The following is a 20,798-nucleotide window of genomic DNA, read 5'->3' as shown; positions in this document are numbered from 1 at the left end:
TCTTGAGTCTTCTCTTTGTCATTCAAGTCTATTATTTGCTTACTGGCTCCATTCAATTGTCTCTGACTCGACAGAAGACAAGACTTTGACCTAAAAAACCTACAACTTTGACCCATCCTGACTCAAACCCTTCAACTTCTTTGCACAATCTATACATTTTCCATCTCCTGAAAGGCAAGATCCTTCTAAGATTACATCAGTGTTCAAGGCAGACAACACATGACTTTCCCAAGCCCAGGTCAAATTTGGTTTTGAAAGAAACCCTAGGTGAGCTCTGTGAAGGAAACCCTAACCTACCCAGCCCAGGCAACCACTAACTCACTCAAAACACCTAGCAAGCAGAGGAAAAACTAAGCTAAGAGAAAGCAAGACCAAAAAATAGGAGGGGGTCCCCATCCTGATGGGGCGATGTGTGAAATGGTCACAACAATACCCTACTTTGGCGCCATGCAAATGTCTTGGACGGATTTTTCTCTTGGTCATGGAATTCATACTTTTTCCATCTCTCCATGCATACCCTACTTTGGCGCCATGCAAATGTCTTGGGCTGATTTTTACTAGGAAGAAGGAATTTTGACCATGGAGGAATTTTCCTTTATCAGAATATATATATGAAATATAACATTTAAGTTTAAGTGGCATCTTCAATATGTGTTTTTCCTTTCTTATACTTTTAAGTTATATTTCATATATATTGTCAGGATGTTTGAAAGTGGTTTCAGGTCCCTAGTAGCCATAATGCAAATTTTGGATTTTGGAAGATCTTTCAAATTTTCAGACAGCCAAATTTCAGGCCATTTTCGGATCAGGATGACATTGGTGGATTGATGTGAATTTTCAGACTTATATGATTTTGCATTGTTTCTTCTTCTGGAATAGGAGTTCTGTACTATACCATTTTTTTGATCCAACTTGTTTGCCTTTTGACTCTTCCGGATTTAGAAATGGTCTTTAGGAACGTTTAGTCTTTAGCGTCTTCAAAGATATTCAGCTTTCAGTGTTTTCCTGTGAAAATCCTGCCAAAAATAGATTTTCCCAAATAGTAAGTGTTTCAAAATGTTAGGGTTTGGACAAAATAGGTCAGGAAAGCACTTACTAAAAATAGAAACTTAGTAAAAATAGAAATTACTAAAAATAGTAAGTTTGATTTTTGGCAAAATGACGACATTCCGGGGCTCAGTAAAATCCCTAAAAAATAGGAACTTTCTAAAAATAGAAAGTTGCTTCGTTTTCGCCCAAATTTTACTGGGAGGTTCCTTGAGGGGTCCTGATTCCAGCGATATGTTTAGTTTTTCCAAAACCCTAACAAAAACCCCTAAAATCTAGGACTAAAGGCAAAAACCCTAAAATTGACAAAACATGCCCTAGACTTCATTAAATTTGCTCAAAAGAAAAGCAGACTTAATCAATATGACCCCCAAACACTTGCAAAGAAGAGAGACTAACGAGACTGCTGCGAAAAAGACCCAAAAAACAAAGCCAAAAGATCGGAAGGGCCAAAAAAGTAGGGGGTCTCCATTTGCAATGGGGCGATGTGTGAAAACGTCACGACAGTCACAAAGGTTCATTTGAAAATGATGATGCAAATGAAGGTTGGCATAATTTTGTTTGGCATACATTGAGTGCTCGGAGACAATTTCCTTTGTTTGGATCATCGGTATAGTGTAAACATAATCATAGTCACCATGTTTGTAGGGATGTCGTTAGACATTAGTGAAGACAAGGTCGTGTGTAGTTGCTGCTTATTTTCAACCCCCACTTTTTTTCATGGGGACCCTAGCCTTACTTTGGCTAGTAGCCACTGCTCAATATTTTGAGCAACAATTTGTGGAGTTGGTGGCCCCATGAATATTAAATTTTGTTGTTTATTTTTAAGCAATCATTTTAAATTGTATTTTGTGGGAGTTGTCACAAAGGTTCATTTGAAAATGATGACACAAATGAAGGTTGGCATACATTGAATGCTTGGAGACAATTTCCTTTGTTTGGATCATCGGTATAGTGTAAACATAATCATAGTCACCATGTTTGTAGGGATGTTGTTAGACATTAGTGAAGACAAGGTCGTGTCATTTTAATTTTTAAGCAGTAGCTACTCCATGAAAATAGGAAAATATTCCAATTTACCTTTTTCTCGTAATAAAAAATTTGCATGGAAACACTATAGCTGTTTAAGCAAAAATTGCACTTAAGCAGCCACATGGGAAGATGGGGTAAGACCTAGGTAACACTTAATTCGAAAAGTGTTTTTAAACACTCAGAAGAAATAAAGTTAATTAACGAACTAAAAGAAGGTGCTTATAAAGGAAAGTTAAGCACTCAAAACAAATCATCCATTTGTCATTGTATTGAATCTATTTTTAGATCTAAGCATTCAAGAATGAAAATCTTTGGCGGGAGATGAAGAGGGAAAAAACCCTCTTGGCTTCATTGTGGAGTTGAGGATGAACATTCTCTTTTCCTTGGTGGTTCTATTCATGGATCACATTTGAGCTTATTGTTGTGATTTTTTTTATTGAAACGATATATTTGCAAGCAAGCCATCATAGCATCAAATTGTTGGGGTTTGGAGATTCTATACTGCCACACCTAGTTTATGCTTGGATCCACATTTGAAATCAGACATTGATAAGAAGATTGACAGGGTTTCTAAGCATTTTCACTTGATAAGTAGGAGATATTTTCCATAGCAAGTCAAATTATGATATTGCTATGAGGATTCAATTGTGTAGTTTTAGAGTCAAACACATTGACCCATGTTTCATGAGTAGTGGTTCACAAGAATGAATGGCACATTTAGCACTCATTGCATCTAGGTGATGCTCAAAGAGGTGAAGCATTGGGCCTTCTCGAGAGGTCACCCATCCCAGTTTTACTCTAACTCAAGCGCGCTTAACCATGGAGTTTCCTCCAAGGTTTAGCCCACTTATCTTGCTACCCCATTTGCAAAACCTTCAGCAAGTCTCGTGCCTTATGAACCATTCATTATAGAGCCTCTTTAGCTCATTAAATTGACAAGTAGGAGATATTTTCCATAGCAAGTCAAATGATGATATTGCTATCAGGATTCATTTGTGTAGTTTTTGAGTCAAACTCGGTGATCCATTTTTCATGAGTTGCGGTTCACAAGAACCCATCTCTCCCCCTTTGACTTCAGTGGCAAAGGACAACAAGATTGGTTTTCTTTCTCCAAAATGACCAACTCTCCTGCACTTAATCTGTAATAATCCCGTGTGATCTTTGAAGCAAATCAATCAAAGAAATTAACATCGTCCAAAGGCATTCCAAGCTTAGGATGTCTCATGTATTAATCAATAAGAAATAAGGCTATGGCTGCCAAGAAGAAAATAGTAAGTTCTCTCAAATGTTGATTAGATAGTGATAAATGCATCGCTGTCCAAGGAAAAGATACAACAGATCAATCAGAGGCAAGTAATTGTCTCATACATTATCGCTGTCCAAGGAAGGATTGCCATGATCTGGCATTAGTTACTTAACTAATGCCATATTTACAAGGAAGGGGCACGATTTGGCACTTGTTTGCAGAGGGTTATGGATGTTGAGACACAACTTCTCACATTATGTCCCCTCGTGGCACATTTAAGGATGATCACGAGTTCTTCCCAAGGCATCGAATATTTGTCTTATATATTTATTTATACTTGCAGTGCTCAAGCGAGCCACAAGACAATCGAGTGAGAGGAGCGTGATTAACCATTCAATTGCTAGGTTAAGGACGCATGCACAAAGGAGACTTCTAGCAGAGATGGCGTCAAGGGTTGCATAAATACAAAGATATAGCAGGTAGAGAACAAATATCATATTTCAGATCAGACTCATAACCAATCCAATCGCATGATCATAAGGAGATAAGTCAGGGACAACAATCTTACCAAATAAAGATCCGAATCTATATCCTTGTAACAATAATACAATCAGTGGATCCCAATAATCTTAGTACATTCTGCAGATCCATTGCATATTGAAATTTATATCAGATAAGAAGGCTCTATTATCGCATTTTTCATATTCATACAAGACTCATGAATTTAGCCCTTCTTGATTTAAGTATTACATAACAATAATTCCATTACACAATTCCACTCACCCTAAGAATCATAAGCATAATTGTCTCATTAAATTATAAAGATAGAAGAGATCTCACAAGGGACATAACAAGTGTTATCAGAGCTGGTAAACCTGCCAGCCTATGAAGGTATATGAATGAAAGGGAGAGAAGATACTATAACAGGGAGATAAGAAGACAGTGGAAGCTGGCCTAAGTTCCAGAAGGAGAGACAACCTCCAATATTTTAGGTAGCCACCAAGGATCTGTTCCAAATACCAGCCCTAACAGTCCTGAATCTCGAAGTAGTGAACAAGGAGGTAGAAACGTGGGAGATAGAGGAGATATCACCAACCGTATGAATCAATTCATGGTAGAACAAAGAACTATTCAATAGAGAATGGCACAATTATTGGACATGTTGACTCAAACCATGATAAATACAAATAACAATAACAACCAAGGTGGCAATAATGGAGGCAATGATGGAAATGGAGACAATTCAATCAACAATAGAACTCCAAATTGACATGTTCCTACAACTAGTTCTAGACCAATGATACCTACTTTCCCACCTAGGGTAGAGCATCCTGAAGGCAATGAACCTACGTTGGTGGATTTACAAGATCAATTCCACCAAGATTGGATAGATGGAGGGTTGCAAATTGATATGTCCTTCAAAGACTACATGGATTTAAGAATGAGAAAATCTTGCCCAACAGGAGTAATAGAGACAATCACTTTGATCTGAGGAAAATTGGTAAGCTTAATTTACCATGCTATGATGGTTCGAGGAAGACCACAACATGTGTTTGGGTTCAAAAAGTTGACACATACTTCCAACTCAATCCAATGCCAGAGGAAGAAGTGATCAAGTATGCTGCCCTACACGTGAAGCATATATGTCTTCAATATTTTGATTTGTATGTCCCAGCTGTTAATTTTAAGACCAGACAGATAACAGTAAGCAGAAAATAACAAAGAAAACACACATAACACAGCAGTACCCTGGGAAAACCTCCCTCTTGGAGGTGAAAAACCCAGCAACAAGTTTCAGATGTTTATCAGGCAATAATCAGAAGTGATTTTACAATATGCTTCAGCACTTGAAGCTGTCAACACATAATGGACAATAATAGATTCAACCTAGGGAGTGAACTTATCTGCAATTCGGATGTTGCTGTCCCAAAGATGAAGTTCGCTGCCCTTTAAATGGAATATGCTGACCTCCCAAGGTGATAGCAGTGCTTCAGATAAGGTTCGCTGAGCTTCCAATAATATTCGCTGTCTTCTAATATTGTTTGCTGTCCCCTGATTGTGTTCGCTGTGCACTCAATGATGATCGCTGCCTTTAGATGATGTTTGCTGATCTCTGATCATAATATGCTGATCGCTGAAGTAACTCCAATGACGATCGCTGCCTTTAGATAATGTTTGCTGATCTTTGATCATAATATGCTGATCGCTGAAGTAACTCCAATGATGATCACTGCCTTTAGATAATGTTTGCTGATCTCTGATCATAATATGCTGATTGCTGAAGCAACTTACTTATGATAGATAGGAATGTATTTTCCAAAAAATGTATATATGATGTTTTTAAATTACTTTGTATATATATGGGACCAACTAACCTAGGAGCCTTAGGTCCGCCTTGCTAAATGATTTCATAATAATCTATGGTTAGCACCCAATATAGGGTCAGACCAATTTACAAGTTACATTTATATACATAGGTCTTGTCCTATCCACAAGTTACATTATACATAGGTCTTGTCCTATCCACAAGTTACATTATACATAGGACTTGTCCTATCCTTAGCAAGATATAATTACAAGTTACATGTATTTGATCCCAGCCCTAAGTTACATCATTTGCCTTCATGTTACATGTGTTTGGGCCCAGGCCTAAGTGGTTCGGATTGCATGAGAGATAATACATAGGAATTTTAATTGTCATTGACAACATTAAAAAATTCAATAGTCAGGTATCCGAGCTAGCTACAATTTTCAACACCAGCAAGTCTAGTTCCATTGATGGTTTGCAGGTATGCACTTTTTTCCTTTTGCAGGCCATGACTGAGTTATCCATTGGAGTAGGCGCTAGTCTAGAAGGTATAAGACCAAATATATTTCTATTTAATCATCCCACCGGACCCACTCTCTTGTAGCTTATGATAGAGTATGTCTTGCATGATTTCATGGTTAAGTAATATTACTCACAATCACATCCTTTGCAAACTGAAGAGGATGTTAGAGAACCAAGATGGTTTTGTCTTCTTGCACACATGTATGATAAGTATAAGGGGAATTAGATTTAGGAATATAGACTGATTTTTATTTCTTGATGTGTGTGCAAGAATATTTTCTATTTACTTATCAGAGGTCTTAGAGGTCTAGTTGCAGCCAACATTGACATGAACCAAGTGACATATTTTGAATTTCATAGTGCATTGGATGTAGTAGTAGCTAGGAATAAGGTGCCATTTACCTTGCAATTCTATGTATGTTTTATGTCTCTCCAACTCTCTTGGAAGGTGCACTTGGATGTCTAGAGTGTAATTGGAGAAACAATTTGTAATTTGGATTCCTCTAGAAGCATTAGTTGTTATATGAAGGAGGTGGAACACTGTAGTGGTGATTATGGTTGACTTGACTTCCTGTAAGGCACTTGAGGAAGAAGTAGAGAATCTTGTAATGATGGATGGGGCCCATGTGAGTTAGTGGAAATGGAGAACTAGACTTGAGGATGTGAGATGTTGGCGAGTTATTGGTCAAAAATACATTTTGCAGTTACATTTTCTATTTGGGGACTCGTTGATTGAGCCCATGTAACACTCATGCGAAGCCATTGATGTATTTATTATTCTTGGAAGATGCCCTCAAAGTTGGGCATGGGGTTTTTGCATGATATCATGGTTTTGTGGTTTTGGCCTCTAATTGCCTATATATTGGAGGTATGAGATAGTGGTTTCATATCATTGTTTACAGCTCAACAAGTGCCATTGTAATGTTGTTAGAGAGCAGAGTGTTAGTGTTGATTTTGTATCATGTACATTGAAGGCTAATACATATTTTTCCTCTTCTTTGGTGGATTTTTTTTTTGAGAAGATTTCTCCATGTAAATCCTATGTCTATATGGTTTGTTGATTTATGCATTTATATAATAATCTCGTATAAAGAAACTTATTTCAGATTTGCATACACTTTGAAGAAGATTTTATTGCTGTAGTTTTATGTTTTTTCTCAATATTTGGTATCCTTGATAATTCTTCTAGATACACTTGGATTTATTCTATACATGCTAAATTTGGAGTTTTCACTAAATTTAAGGAATTCGAGGCCTTAATTGAAAAACAAACAAATTATAAAGGTGTCGAGATTTGACTGGTGGTGAATTTTGCTCTCTGGAATTTGATGAGTTTTTAAAGTATGCAGGTATTGTTTGGCAGAAAACTACACCTTACACACCGTAGAAATAATGAACCAAATCTTAATAGAAGGGATTTGAAGTATGTTGAGAATCTGAGATGTATATGGTTGGATTGGTGCTTTTGGGCAGAGATTGTAACTGCTGCTTGTTATTTGATTAATAGATCTCCTTGCTTGAATCTTGTTGATAATTTTTTTTATGAAGTGCGAACAGGTAAAGAACTTTTGTTTCACGTTTAAAGGTCTTTGGTTGTGAGGCTTTTATTCATGGGCTTTAAGAAAACTAATCTAAATTGGATTAAGAAACTTAGAAATGCATCTTTGTAGGTGTTGACGTGTCTAGAATCGCATTGCTGCAAACTCTATACGGCCAACACAGAATAGAATAACCAGCTGAGTATCCTATCCTCTCTTGAGATAAGGAAATCCTTAGTGCTGTTTTTTTACGTTTGATCAAAGGGGATAACCTCAAGGTTTTGTTTGTCAGGTCTTGATTGCGGGATTTCTTAGTGGTTTGATGTGATTTGCTGGGAGCACAAGGGGACTTACGATTTGCAACAAGTTGGTCTGCTGCGATTCTCGAATTACGCAATAAAGAGCAAAAGGAAAGGGTTAGGAGATCTAAAACTAACAACACGGGTATGCGGGTAGACGGATTCAACATGATCAATTCTTGCTTGGCCATAATAGCTCACAACCTTGCAGGAATGGTACAATCTTCAAAGGGACTTGGAAGATTTTAGACTGGAGATGCACGACTAAGCACCCAATTCTGGCGCAGCTCAGACGGACACCTGCAATTGAACTAAGCACAATTAAAGGTTCAGGTTAACCATACAAAAGGATACACAATCAGTATATCCTCAATGGTATGAGCCTGAATCTATCAAATACCTGCACACCCAAAATAGAAAGATCTATCTAAAATGCTGAGAGAAACCATGCAAACAGGATGAAAACAAGACAATAAACACCAATTCAATGTTTATATATTGATTTCAGCTGCCTATTACAACAATTTCTGCAGCATCTCTATGCTATTGCTTAAAATCTAACCTATTCTAACTCTAAAATCTAACTCTCTAACAAGCTCTAATTAATTCCCCCTCCTTACAAAAGAAAGGCCTCTGCCTTTTATAGTTTTTACAATATTGAATCAGAGGCCAGGATGGACTGCATCCAAGGGTCCTGATCTGCCTTCTAGAAGTTGGCAGCTTTATCCTATGCCCAATTAATTCCCAGTTATCCAACCAACAAATATCTCAACTACCTGCCACTTTTGGCTTTAATTCAGGTTTATCCGGTCTTCTTGGTGGTTGGGAATAGTTTATCCACAAAAATATCTTGCGCGGGACCCATAGGCAGTTTATAATAAAGCAGTTTCAATTTTAAAACTGAATTTCTGGACTTAAATCCAGCTGTGCACTTTCTTGAGAATGCATAGACTGAGTGTTCTTTTGCTTTTTGTCTTCAATCTTGCCGATGGACTTCAACTCTGTGGTTCAGGTTGTGGTGCGCTTCCCAATGCTTCATCGCTTTGATCCTGCATTGCATCCTTCTCCTCTAGCTTCCAGCGCTTGGCCTTGGATTGTGATCCTTCCTTGATTTGCGTTTGAGGCCTTCTCCTGGTTCTTCGACGACGTCCTGCGATCAATCAACCAATTTCACTTCATTAAATTACTTTGAAAAATTAATTAATTTTAACAAATATTAAATTTAATTACGACGTCTGGCTTGAGAAGCTCTTTGTGAGATGTATCTTGAAAATGCTTCTCCTTTCTCTTCGAATGTGAAATCTGATCCTTGGTCTTGATTGTGTTTGGGCGTTTTACTTCTGTGTGATTTTACCTTTGGAGTCTTGGGCTTTTTGAATGGGTTTATGGCGTTTTGAAAACTTCTTATAGCGCGACTCGGGAGGTTTGAAGAGCTCCTGCAAATTTTAAAATCCTAACACTCATGCCCTTTCTGGTGAATTTCGGAGAATGGGGGGCGTTTATCAATTTCGAATTCCCTATATTTGGGCCCGTGTGTCGCGATTTTCAGAGAAGTAGGGGACTTTGGAATTTCAACTACGTTTTATCTTCCAACTTCGGACCCTTTGGTGAATATGGAGGCCCTTCCAAAACTTATACTTTGCATTTGCCCGACCTGCGTGAACTTCGGAGGCTGCATTCTTTTTGGACTTGGACGCCTTTTGGAATTTTCGGATGTTTTTAGACGTTTTTGTTTACTAAGGCGTTTTCGAACCATTTAACACTTTTCGCATCAAAAAACTTCGGACCCTAAGCCCCCTTTTGAAAATCGAAGAAACTTCGGACCATAAGGCGTGTTTGGAATTTCGCGATTTTTTGGCTCTCTTGGCGAATTGGAAGAATTTCGGACTATTTGCACATTTTCGCAACTTTTTCATATTTTCGAATTTCGGAGCTTAAGGCGCTTTTTACAACTTGTCCAGAATTTCGGACCATTTAGCATGTTTTGCAAATTTCGGAGCTTTAAGGCGTTTTGCGATTCTACCCAAATTTCGGACCATAAGGCGTTTTTTACAACTTCCACGAATTTCGGACCTTAACCACCTTTTTGCAAATTTATACAAAATTTTGAATTTCGGCCCCAGGGTTCGAAATTGGATATTTTAAAGTGAAATTCGGACCATTTGGGGGTTTTTGCAATTTGAAGGTAAATTTCGGACCATTTGCCATTTTTGGGAAATTTTGAATTTTTTGAAATTTAACCCCAGGGTCCGAAATTTGGCCCCTTGGGCGATTTTAGCAATCTTAAAACACTTTGCAGGGTTTACCTTTTTCGCGATTTTCGGAGCTTTGGAGCATTTTGCGAACTTCGGCGATTTAATGGCGATTGCAAGGCTTCTTAAAACCTCATACTTCGCGCAGTTTAGTTGCTGAACTTCGGCGTTTTACATGCTTTGGGAGCTTTTAAAACTTTCATCTTACCCTTGTGCTATTTTTGGCATTTTCGGGGTTTTGGCAACTTCGGATCTGTTTGGTCATTTGCAAACTTCGGACCTCTTACACCTTTCGCCAACTTCGGCGATCTCAGGGGTTTTGAAAATTTTGCACTTTAGTGCCTTTACAAACTTCGGCCCCTTTTGACCTTTAGCCAATTTCGGACCTTTTGGTCATTTTTCAAACTTTTAGACTTCGTTTTATTGGCAAAGACTTTAGGTGATGAGGACAACTTGGCAGTTTCCCTCTTCCACCGGGCGGATATAACCTAGAACGGGGGTCCCCGGTCAAAGACGGGGTGTGTGTGCGATACGCACAACAGTAGGTTATGGCGAGATTATAAAAAGGTTATAAGCTTTAGAATCCAGTAACTTAGAAAATGATCTATTCTAGAGATGTAATTTTTAAGGAGTTTAGATTTCTTTTCAGGTCTAGAACAACTAAAGGAAAACAAAAATAGGACAAAAATAGTACATTTTGAGTCTAAGGAAGAGAAGCAAGAAGATGGACATTTGGAAAAACAAATAGATGGATTTGAGGATGGAGAGGAAGAGGAGGGTTCAAATGAGGATGTGTAGGAGAATGTAAAGCCCCTTAGTCCTACTTTGATGAGGTCCATGAAACAATAAAATACAGTTGCTAGGTGCAGCCCACTAGATTTTTGTTCTGTGTTTGCTTTATTGAATATTGACAATGAACTTAGATCTTTTAGGGAGGTTCTCTCTCTATAGGATAGTGAGTTTGGATGTAGGCCATGTAAGAGTAGATAATGGTTTTGGACAGTTGTGAAACCCAAGATATTGTTAGTTTGCCTAGGGGAAGAAAGGTCATTGTTTGCAAGTGGGTGCATAATAAGAAAATCAATGTAGATGGCTAGTTAGAGCAATACAAGGCCATATTGGTGGCCAAAGGTTACTCCTTAAGAGAGGTAGTTCATTTTGGTCAATTTTTCTCTATTGTTGTTAACCTATGTTAGTTCCTATTATCTATTGTTGTCATTAGTTCCATTTTGAGATTGGGAAAATGGATGGTAAGATAGTTTTCTTTCATGGAAATTTTGAGGAGATTTATATGTGACAAATTTTGAAGGGGAAGGAACACTTGGTTTGTGAGTTAAAATGATCATTGTATGGTTTGAAATAGTCACCTAGTGGTACCAAAAGTTTGATGCTTTCACCTTGAGTATGGGTTTTGTTAGGAGCAAATAGGATCATTGTGTTATGTTAAAATTATTGATGATCAAATTCTAATCATCGTGTTGTATGTGAATGATATGTTGTTTATTGGTAACAACAAGGTGATGATTAATAAGTTCTTATTGGTAACAACAAAGTGATGATTATGAAGTTCAAAACTCAAATTTTTGATACATTTGGAATGAAAGATTTAAGGGCCGCAAAATACATTCTTGAGATGGATATTAACAAGGATCGAGTACACAAAAAAATTTGGTTAAGTTGGAGCCAGTACATTGCTGTCATTTATAGCGGTTTAGTATCCATGATTGTAAATCAATTGTAATTCATTTTTTGTTGACACTAAGTGTAGTGTCGTAAATTGTATACCCTTGCAAGTTCACATTGAATGGTGTTTCCTCTTTAGCCCTTGGCTCTAATATAAAATGTCTTGATTACAAAATGTTAACACCAAAATCTTCAATCTGTAGCAATTTTGTGACGTTCTTGGCTTTTTTAGTCTGAATTTTTCGTTGAGAGCACTACGTGTGGCCGTTTGTGCAGCATGCTAGCATCATGCAAGAACTGATGAGTCCAGTTATCGTTGAGTGTTACCTTCCCCTGGATTTTCCGAAAGTAACGCTCTTGCATGCAATTGTCTCAAAGAAAACAATCTAACTTTCTATTTGAAAAACAAGAAGAAAATAGAAAGTAGATTTTCTAATTTTTATGTGCTCGGCTCTGCAATTCTAGATTCTAGAAGCAACATTTTCATTCTCACTATGTAGCAAGATTTTAACTTTGCATGATACTTTTCTTGAAGCTCTTCTCTTGGTATTCTCATGAGGTTGTGTAGAACAACATTATCAAAGCAATCACATTTCTTTTGAGGTTTTACATAGCTTCCAAGTGATTTCATCTTATTTTGTTGTTCCCTTCCTATTTTATTTACCATTCTATACTAGCATTTGAAGATTCTTGATGTTAGCATACTGTAGATTGATCAGTTTTTATCATAATCTATCATATTTTCTTTATCTCTCTAAATATATTTCAAAAATCTTGGTGGCTGTGGAGGTAGAAATACCCAAATGGGGGCTTGATTGAGGCAAACCCTCAAATAGCCAAACAAAACATTCTTCTTCTTCTTCCCTTTGTGCAGGTTCTATATTAGAGGAGAGAAACAATCTTTGGTGATATTTTCCCTCTCCCCTTCGTGTTTTCTTCAATTTTTGCTGATTTTATATATTATAGTTACCTTCCTATCTTTTTGTTGTTTTAAACATTCCCTTTGTATTGTGAGTTTGGTACCTTTGTTTTGTGAAAGGAGTTTATATGTAATGTGAGTTTGTACCTTTGTTTTGTGGGTGTAGGATTTTATGCTATATTGTATGAGACTTTGTGTTCATGATTGTGTTGGACGACAACGTGACATGAGGATGTTCTTGCTACATGCTATTGTTCGTGGCTGAGGCTTTTGGAAAGTCATTGAATATTCTTTGAGATTATTACTTTTTGTTCTTGCATAAATCGGCAAAGATATAATTTCATTAGTTCTTTATAATCAAATATTTTTAAATTGTAATTGAATGTTTTATATTTCCATTTGCAATTTCCAGTTATAAGTAGTTATAAAAGGATAATCTAACCAATCTTCAGAGTTGTTGATTCATCCTAGTGTATATGATTAGTAACCTCAAAAGAACTTAAGATCTTTCTATTAGATTACTTTTTCATACAATACACTAAGATTTCCTTAGATGTGTCCCAAATCAGGTATTGCCCAAGCAGTTGAGTTTTGCGCAAGTTTACACCTAACCCTAATAAGGACCACTAGAATAAAGAGGGTTTTAGATATTTGTGTAGGACTTTTGGTTACTGTTTGTGTTACCATGTTATTGATAATGTGGATAAGTCATTGGACATATAGGGCTTTGTTGATGTAGATTAGGTAGGTGACATGGATAGTTGAAGGTCCACTAGTGGCTATGTGTTTGCTCTATTTGGTGGTGGAGTAGGTTGTATGAGAAAAAAATAGCCCATGGTTGTTTTGTTCACTACTAAAGAAAATTATATTGCTGCTGTACACGCCTCTAAGAAGATGATTTGGTTACAAAGACTTTGTCTAGGTATTGGTTTTGGTTTTAGTGTTGCTAAGATTAGTTGTGACAATTAGAGTCCTATTTGCTTTGCCAGGAATTCTATGTATCATGCTTGTACTAAGCATATTGATGTTCAGTATCACTTTTTGTGAGACATGGTAAAGAATGGTAAGGTCATGTTACAAAACGTTGGCACTTAGGAAAATGTTATTGATTCTCTCATGAGGCTAACAATCATGGATAAGTTCTCTTGGTGCATGAGAACCATAATCATTGATTCTTGTACGTAATTTGATTTATATTTTCTATGGATGTATTTGCAATGTATAATGTTAAGTGGGAGAATGTTAGGATTGAGGTGCCATTTGCTTTGCAATCCTATGTATATTTTGTTTTCAACACTTTTGGAAGGTATACTTGGATGCCTAGGGTGTAATTGGAGAAATCATTTGTAATTTAGGTTTCCCCAGAACTTTGGCATCAATTGTCATGTGCATTCATGAAGGAGGTGGAGCACTATGGTGGCAATTACATTACACTTTGAATTCATTTAAAACTCTTTTCCATTCCTAGGTGCAAGAGAAAGAATCAAATCTTGTAATAATGGATGGGTCCCATGAGTTAGCGTATTTAAAATGGAGTACTAGACTTGAGGGTCATTCATGAAGGAGGTGGAGCACTATGGTGGCAATTACATTACACTTTGAATTTGTTTAACACTCTTTTCCATTCCTAGATGCAAAAGGAAGAATAAAAACTTGTAATAACAGATGCGTACATGAGATATTGGACTTAAAATGGAGCACTAGACTTGAGGATGTGAGCCACCAAGGATTAGTTGGTCAAAGATGCCTCTATGGTTATGTTTTTGTATTTGGGGACTCATTGATTGAGCCCATGTGACACCCATATGAAGTCATTAATGTATATATTATTCTTTGAAGATGCTTCTCAAGGTGGGTAGGGGGCTTTTGTATAGTAGCATTGTTTTGGTAAAAAACATTTGCGGTTTTAGCCTCTCCTTGCCTATATAATGGATGTATGAGATAGTAGTTTCATATCATTGTTTATAGGTAGAGAGGGGTTGTGGGAATGCTGGTAGAGTGTAGATTGTTAGTGTGTTAATAATCTTTTGTGTACATTGAAGATTAATGCACACTTCACTTTCTTTGGTGGAGTTTTTTCTGAAAGAGTTTCTCCATATAAATCTTGTGTTTATATGGTTTTCTGAATTAATTGTTGTTGCTGATTTACATATCTACATAATAATATTTTATGGTGATCTTGTATAAAGAAACTTATTGTAGATTTGCATACACTTTGAAGAAGATTTTATTTCAGTAGTTTCACCTTGTTTCTCACTAGTTGCTAAGGGCCTAGCTTGTGTTTTTCTTCCATTTTCTTGTTTGGATACCTCTAGGAACAGCTCCGTTGGCCTAGTAGAGCCTAAAGTAGGAGAGTTTTTCCACTCTCATGAATTGGCCCTTAGTTGTCCACACTTTGTTGATGACTTTTTGCCTTTCTCTTGATGATAAATTCCCCTGGCCTTGAGGATTGGTCTTGCCTCTAGTGGTGTGGAGTTTGCAACTTTGAGAGCCAACGCCCTGCAATACTCTTATTATCTTTGCATGGTACCTCTTTCAGTCCCATGGAAATTTTGGTTCCGTAGGCATTAACACAAATTAAATTAAATTAAATTAATTTAAATTAAAGTAGGCTGCATGATTAGGTGGGATATTCTTGTAGCATGGTTTTCCTTTAGATAAATTTCTTGCTTGTGACACTATTTTTTTAGCTTGTCTTTCTGTTTAGTGCAGAACTAATGGTTCATTTCATTATTTATTTTATATTATTGTAAATGTGTTTTCATACTTTTAAACATAGTCTATGCTGTCTTCTCCAAGGTCATATTTGAGTGTGCCTGTTTTTAGCTCTTGGTCTATCTTTTTTTGTCTGTATTGATTTTATCCTCTCATTCATGATTGGCTGCAATTTTTTTAGATTTGAGGTTAAAGATTATGCTTTTGAGTCAGATTATTTTTGGATTCAGGTGTTTTTTGAATCTTTCGATAAGTCATGGGAAGGTCGCTGGATTCCTTCTGAGAAGAAAGATTATCAAGGTGAAGTATCTATGTTTCATCATAGTGAACTTTTTTTTGGGTATATTTACTTTGATATTTTGTGTAATCCCCATCTTGGTTTGGCTGAATATGATTAAATTGAATTTTGAGTTTTCTTGGTTCAGACTGACAAATTTAAAGTAAAAAACTTCACACAAGTAGTACAAATCCACTTTTAACCCAATAACTATTTGCTTGTTTAGTTCTTACATCCTACAAATTTCATCGAGCTAGATTGGAAGCATGTTGATTTTGTTTTGCTTGTACAGGAAAGTGGAAGCATGAAAAGAATGATGCTTATGATGACTATGGATTGCTTGTTAGTCAAACAGCAAGGAAATATGGTATAGCAGTTAAAATACCAGAAGTGCATTTCAAAGATGATCCAGTGGTTCTGCAATATGATCTGAAGGCACAGAATGGGCTAGTTTGTGGAGGTGCATATTTGAAGTATCTGATTCCCCAGAATGCTGGATGGGATCCAAAACATTTTGACAATCAGTCTCCTTTTTCTATCATGTTTGGGCCTGACAAGTGTGGAGCTACGAATAAAGTTTGCTTTATTTTTCGCCACAAAAACCCAAAGACAGACAAATATGTCGAGCACCATTTGAAGTATTCACCCCTACCTATAACTGATAAGATCACCCATGTATACACTGCAGTTATCTATCCCAACAGCACACTCAAGATTCTGATAGATGGAGAAGAAAAAAAGACAGCTAACCTTCTTTCTGGTGACTTTGATCCTCCTGTTCTTCCACCCATGACAATACCTGATCCTGATGACAAGAAACCTGAGGACTGGGATGAACGTGCTAAGATTCCAGATCCAAAATTAAAAAAACCAGATAACTGGGATGAGGATGCACCTATGGAAATTGAGGATCTAGATGCAAAGAAACCAGAAGGATGGCTAGAAGATGAGCCCAAGGAAATAGATGATCCAGACTCCCAAAAACCTGCTGATTGGGATGATGACAAAGATGGGAATTGGAAGATTCCTAAAATTACAAATCCAAAGTGTGAGGAGGCACCAGGTTGTGGTAAATGGGAAAGGCCTCTTAAGAGGAATCCTAACTATAAAGGCAAATGGTATCCACCTATGATTGACAATCCAAACTACAAAGGATTCTGGAAACCTCAGAACATACCAAATCCGGCATACTTTGGGTTGAAGTGTCCAAACATGGAAGCAATTACTGCTATTGGAATTGAGATCTGGACCATGCAAGACGGACTCTTGTTTGACAATATTTTGATTGCCAATAATGTTTCCATTGCTCAGGAATACAGGGACAAATACTGGAAACCAAAGTTTGAGGCTGACAAGGAGAAACAAAAGGGAGAGGAAGATGTTGAACCTAACATACCTGGGATGCTCACTGAATTCAAAGTAGTGAATTCTTTTCTTCTATTATCAGAATTTGTAAATGTTTCTGTAGGTCTTTGGGTCAATGTCTTGCATCATTGGCTATTTCCCTCAATTTATATCATTGTTACAGTGGTAGCAATACCTTGTGATAATTTTTTCCTTCATTGACAAAGTAATTTCTTGTTGTAGGGCAAGGTTTTTGATTTCTTATATAAGATTGCAGCCATTCCACTTGTGGCACCATACAAGGCAAAGATCATTGTAAGTTATGAAACTTCCATCTTTAGTGGGTTTTAAATGCTTTTTGATGAGCAATAAGTTTTTGGACAATTTCCTCAAACACTATGGGAAGCATGTCACCTAGAGTCCTACAAAGGCACACTTGTAAATTCTATATGGAAGCAATATCATGCTCTATTCTAATTGAATTCTGCAATTATGCATAAATAATGAATTATCGGCAATTACAATGTTATCTTCTTTTGCATCTTCTTGGCCGGAGACATTCCCCAAAATCACAGCACCCCTCTCAACAAATTCCAAGTTGAATTCTTAGGCCAAAAAATTGGTTACTAATGTTCCTAAGCTAATGTAAGGATGTTCAACATGCTTCTCCAATTCTTATAATAAGAATGGATATCATTGCAAAACAAAAAGGCCAAAACTTCAAAGATAACTGGAAAATCTAGATGACGATTAGAAAGTGGCTGAGGTATTCATAGGAATGATTGGCAAATGGCAACTAAAAATCATAGTGTAAATGTTGTTTATTGTGCATTATCTAATCCAGCATTGACGGAATATCGTTAAGTGAAATGCCATTATCTGGTGAGTTTTGTTAATAATGCCTCAGATCTGTAGATCTAGAATGGTGCAACTTGGAAGCACAACAAGAACAAACATTTGAAAGTGAGGTAATCACCAGTTTCTAGCTCTTGAAGAATGCAATCCCTTTAGTACTAAATTATTTTTAGATGCTGCTAACGTTAACTATACTTTCATATGGTTGGGGGGAATCTAAGGTTGTGTAGCTAATGTTAGCTCAAATAGTTTGGTCAGATAAATCTGCACGACTCGATATTCTTAAATGGGTTTAAAAAACCACAATTGTATTTATACTTAAAACTAAATGCATTTCGAACTAGTATAATCTTGATATACTATAGAAATTAGGTGCATATGTGATCACTCAAATTCACTGGAGAGGCCTGCTTTCTCTACTATATCTTGAAGACGCTCTAATTTCAAAGTTTCTAGTAGGATCGATAAGTTCAAAGCACCTTTGAGAAAATGCACAGAAGCTTGGATTTGGAAGGTTTTCTAGAGAAGGGAATGGGAATGTGGTAAAGAGATCACATCAGGATTCTAACAAGATTTTTTAAGACAGCACTGCTCATCAATTACCAAAATTGTTTTGATTCATGGTCACAGTTGACTGTCAATCCCAACACTTAAATCGTTATGAAATTTTTCTTCAATTTATTAAAACGCTCTAACAGGTTTAAGTTCCACATGAACACATTTAACTATAGCTCAAATAACTTAAATCTGTTTCTGCCCTTTTTAAAGGACTTTTTAGACGGTTCCTTTCATACTTCAAATGACTTCACTCTATGGTGAATTCTTTGTTTTTTGCTCTTTTAGGATTTGATTCAGGAGGGTGAGAAGGCTCCTAATTTGACAATTGGTATCTTTGTGTCCATTTTTGGAGCTGTCATCTCGGTCATCCAGAAGGTTATTTTTGGAAGAAAGAAAATTCCTTCTGTAAGTTGCTCTTTATAGTGTTTCAAGATTCTTCTATTAATTACTTGGGTGAATAATTAATAATCATTTCTCATTCTGGTGCTGAATTTTTCTTTGCAGGCCTCTTTGGAAGGTAAAAAGAAGATGCCACAGAAGAGTCCAGCCATTTTGAGAAGGAACAAGAAGGACCATCTGCCCTAAGGCATAGGAGGAGAAGGGAGACCTAGCTGGCACATCATCTCAAATATGCGGGTGAGATATCATTGACATAACTGATGTTGGTCGAGTCAATTTAATTCTTTTTTTCTATTGCTTCATATCTAGCAAGATTGCAGGCCATGGTCGAAACTTGGTCATGATATAACCATTGCTACATCTTATGGTTAGCAGGATAGTATCATGCTCATGAAATTTTACCTTAGGAATCCATTCTAACAACTTTTTCATTACTCGTATGTAAGATAGTAAATTTGTTGAATACTTTTTAGGGTTTTCACTCTACAAATAGTACTTCATCCGAAGGAGCTTTCAGCTTGGAACACTTTTTAAAAGATGTTTCAGGGGTGAAATGCTGAATTGTACACAAAATATTTGCTGATTTTTTCGAATGATTCAAGATGTCAATGTGTATAAAACGGCAGTTGGTTCTGCATTTTTGAATACTTCAACTGACATCTCGACTTTCTTTACCTCTATACATATACATTTTACTTGTTAAAAAAATGTTGATCTGAATTTTGGTGAACAAATATTTTGTGTGATCTGAATTTTCGGAAATTTGCTGGCTCTATTGTGGTCATGCAATGAGAAGATACACTTGCTACGATTTTTTTTTTTTTTGGTTGTGTAATTCATTTTTTGTTTAGGTTTATTATGCACCCAATTTAGTTTCATGAGCATTAGTCATCAGTTGGAAATTTCTTAAAGCTGCTTAGCAAATCTCTGAGGAAACAAGCAATTTTTTTGAAAGATTTTCTGATTTAGGACCTATATAAAAAAAAAAAATGTTCATGGAACCTTTTGTATGGATCTGTCTTTCAACTAACTCATAACCGATCCAATAAGCGTCGACATGTAAGGTGCATCCATTAATGTATAATGATTATTATGTATAGTGTCGCCAATTAGTACTTCTATAATTTATTTCATGTTTAGGTTTATTATGCACCCAATTTAGTTTCGTAAACATCGGTTGTCAATTGGAAATTCGTTGAAGACACTTAATAAATCTCCAAGAAACTAACATAAATTGACTCTCTAATATTTCTTTAATTGTTTAATTTAATAAGTTGAACATTGATTCTTCAAACAGGTTTCATTGGCTACTTTATGATAATTGATGAATTTTTTATGGTATTTGAATTTTTTATGAATTAATTGGATAATCTTGTCTAGTTAAAAAAATGTACATACATTTATGAAACTCGTTGAGTTATACACATATTTGATTGTGTATTTACAAAAATTAGTGGATTTTTCATAACATTATGAAAAGGTACCTAGATAGGGGTGTTACTAGATTTGTAATTAAATGTCGCAAAACAATCTTTATATCATGGTGGTTAGGGCAGCATTGTGTATTACCATTATTGTATGAAAAGAAAATTTGGAACAAATATTTAAATCTTCCTTGTTAATTTATTTGAAAATTAATAATTTGATATCTTTTTTTTTTTTTTTGGATCGATAATAGGCCAAAGCCGATAAGATGTACATACCCTACCCCCTATGGGATTTGAACTTGTGACCTCTCTTTCAAGAGCACAAGTTCTCCACCACTAGGCCAACTCAGGTTGTACTTGATATCTTATTTGTTGTA

General features: G+C 36.3%; 1 protein-coding gene across 5 annotated transcripts in view; it reads left to right on the top strand.

Annotated features, from left to right (window-relative positions):
- LOC131046020 (calnexin homolog) overlaps positions 1-19,714 on the top strand; it is a 41,614-nt gene extending 21,900 nt beyond the window's left edge. Inside the window, exons 2-7 of one of the 5 annotated variants that reach the window (XR_009105910.2) lie at positions 15,792-15,861; positions 16,131-17,257; positions 17,426-17,497; positions 18,948-19,000; positions 19,100-19,231; positions 19,468-19,714. Coding sequence is in view for 3 of the 5 variants with exons in the window: in XM_057979655.2 (XP_057835638.2) it covers positions 15,792-15,861; positions 16,131-17,257; positions 17,426-17,497; positions 18,881-19,000; positions 19,100-19,180 (1,470 nt within the window). In the remaining 2 variants the exon portion in view is untranslated. Of the gene's footprint in view, positions 1-15,791; positions 15,862-16,130; positions 17,258-17,425; positions 17,498-18,880; positions 19,001-19,099 lie in introns of all 5 variants that reach the window. The other 4 variants (XR_009105909.2, XM_057979655.2, XM_057979657.2 and 1 more) reach the window with 4 other exon arrangements.
- Positions 19,715-20,798: the final 1,084 nt, after the last annotated feature.

Source organism: Cryptomeria japonica, chromosome 3, assembly GCF_030272615.1.
Source record: "Cryptomeria japonica chromosome 3, Sugi_1.0, whole genome shotgun sequence".
Lineage (NCBI taxonomy): Eukaryota > Viridiplantae > Streptophyta > Pinopsida > Cupressales > Cupressaceae > Cryptomeria > Cryptomeria japonica.
The sequence above is the reverse complement of the archived record's forward strand: the minus strand, read 5'-3'. Positions and strand labels throughout refer to the sequence as shown.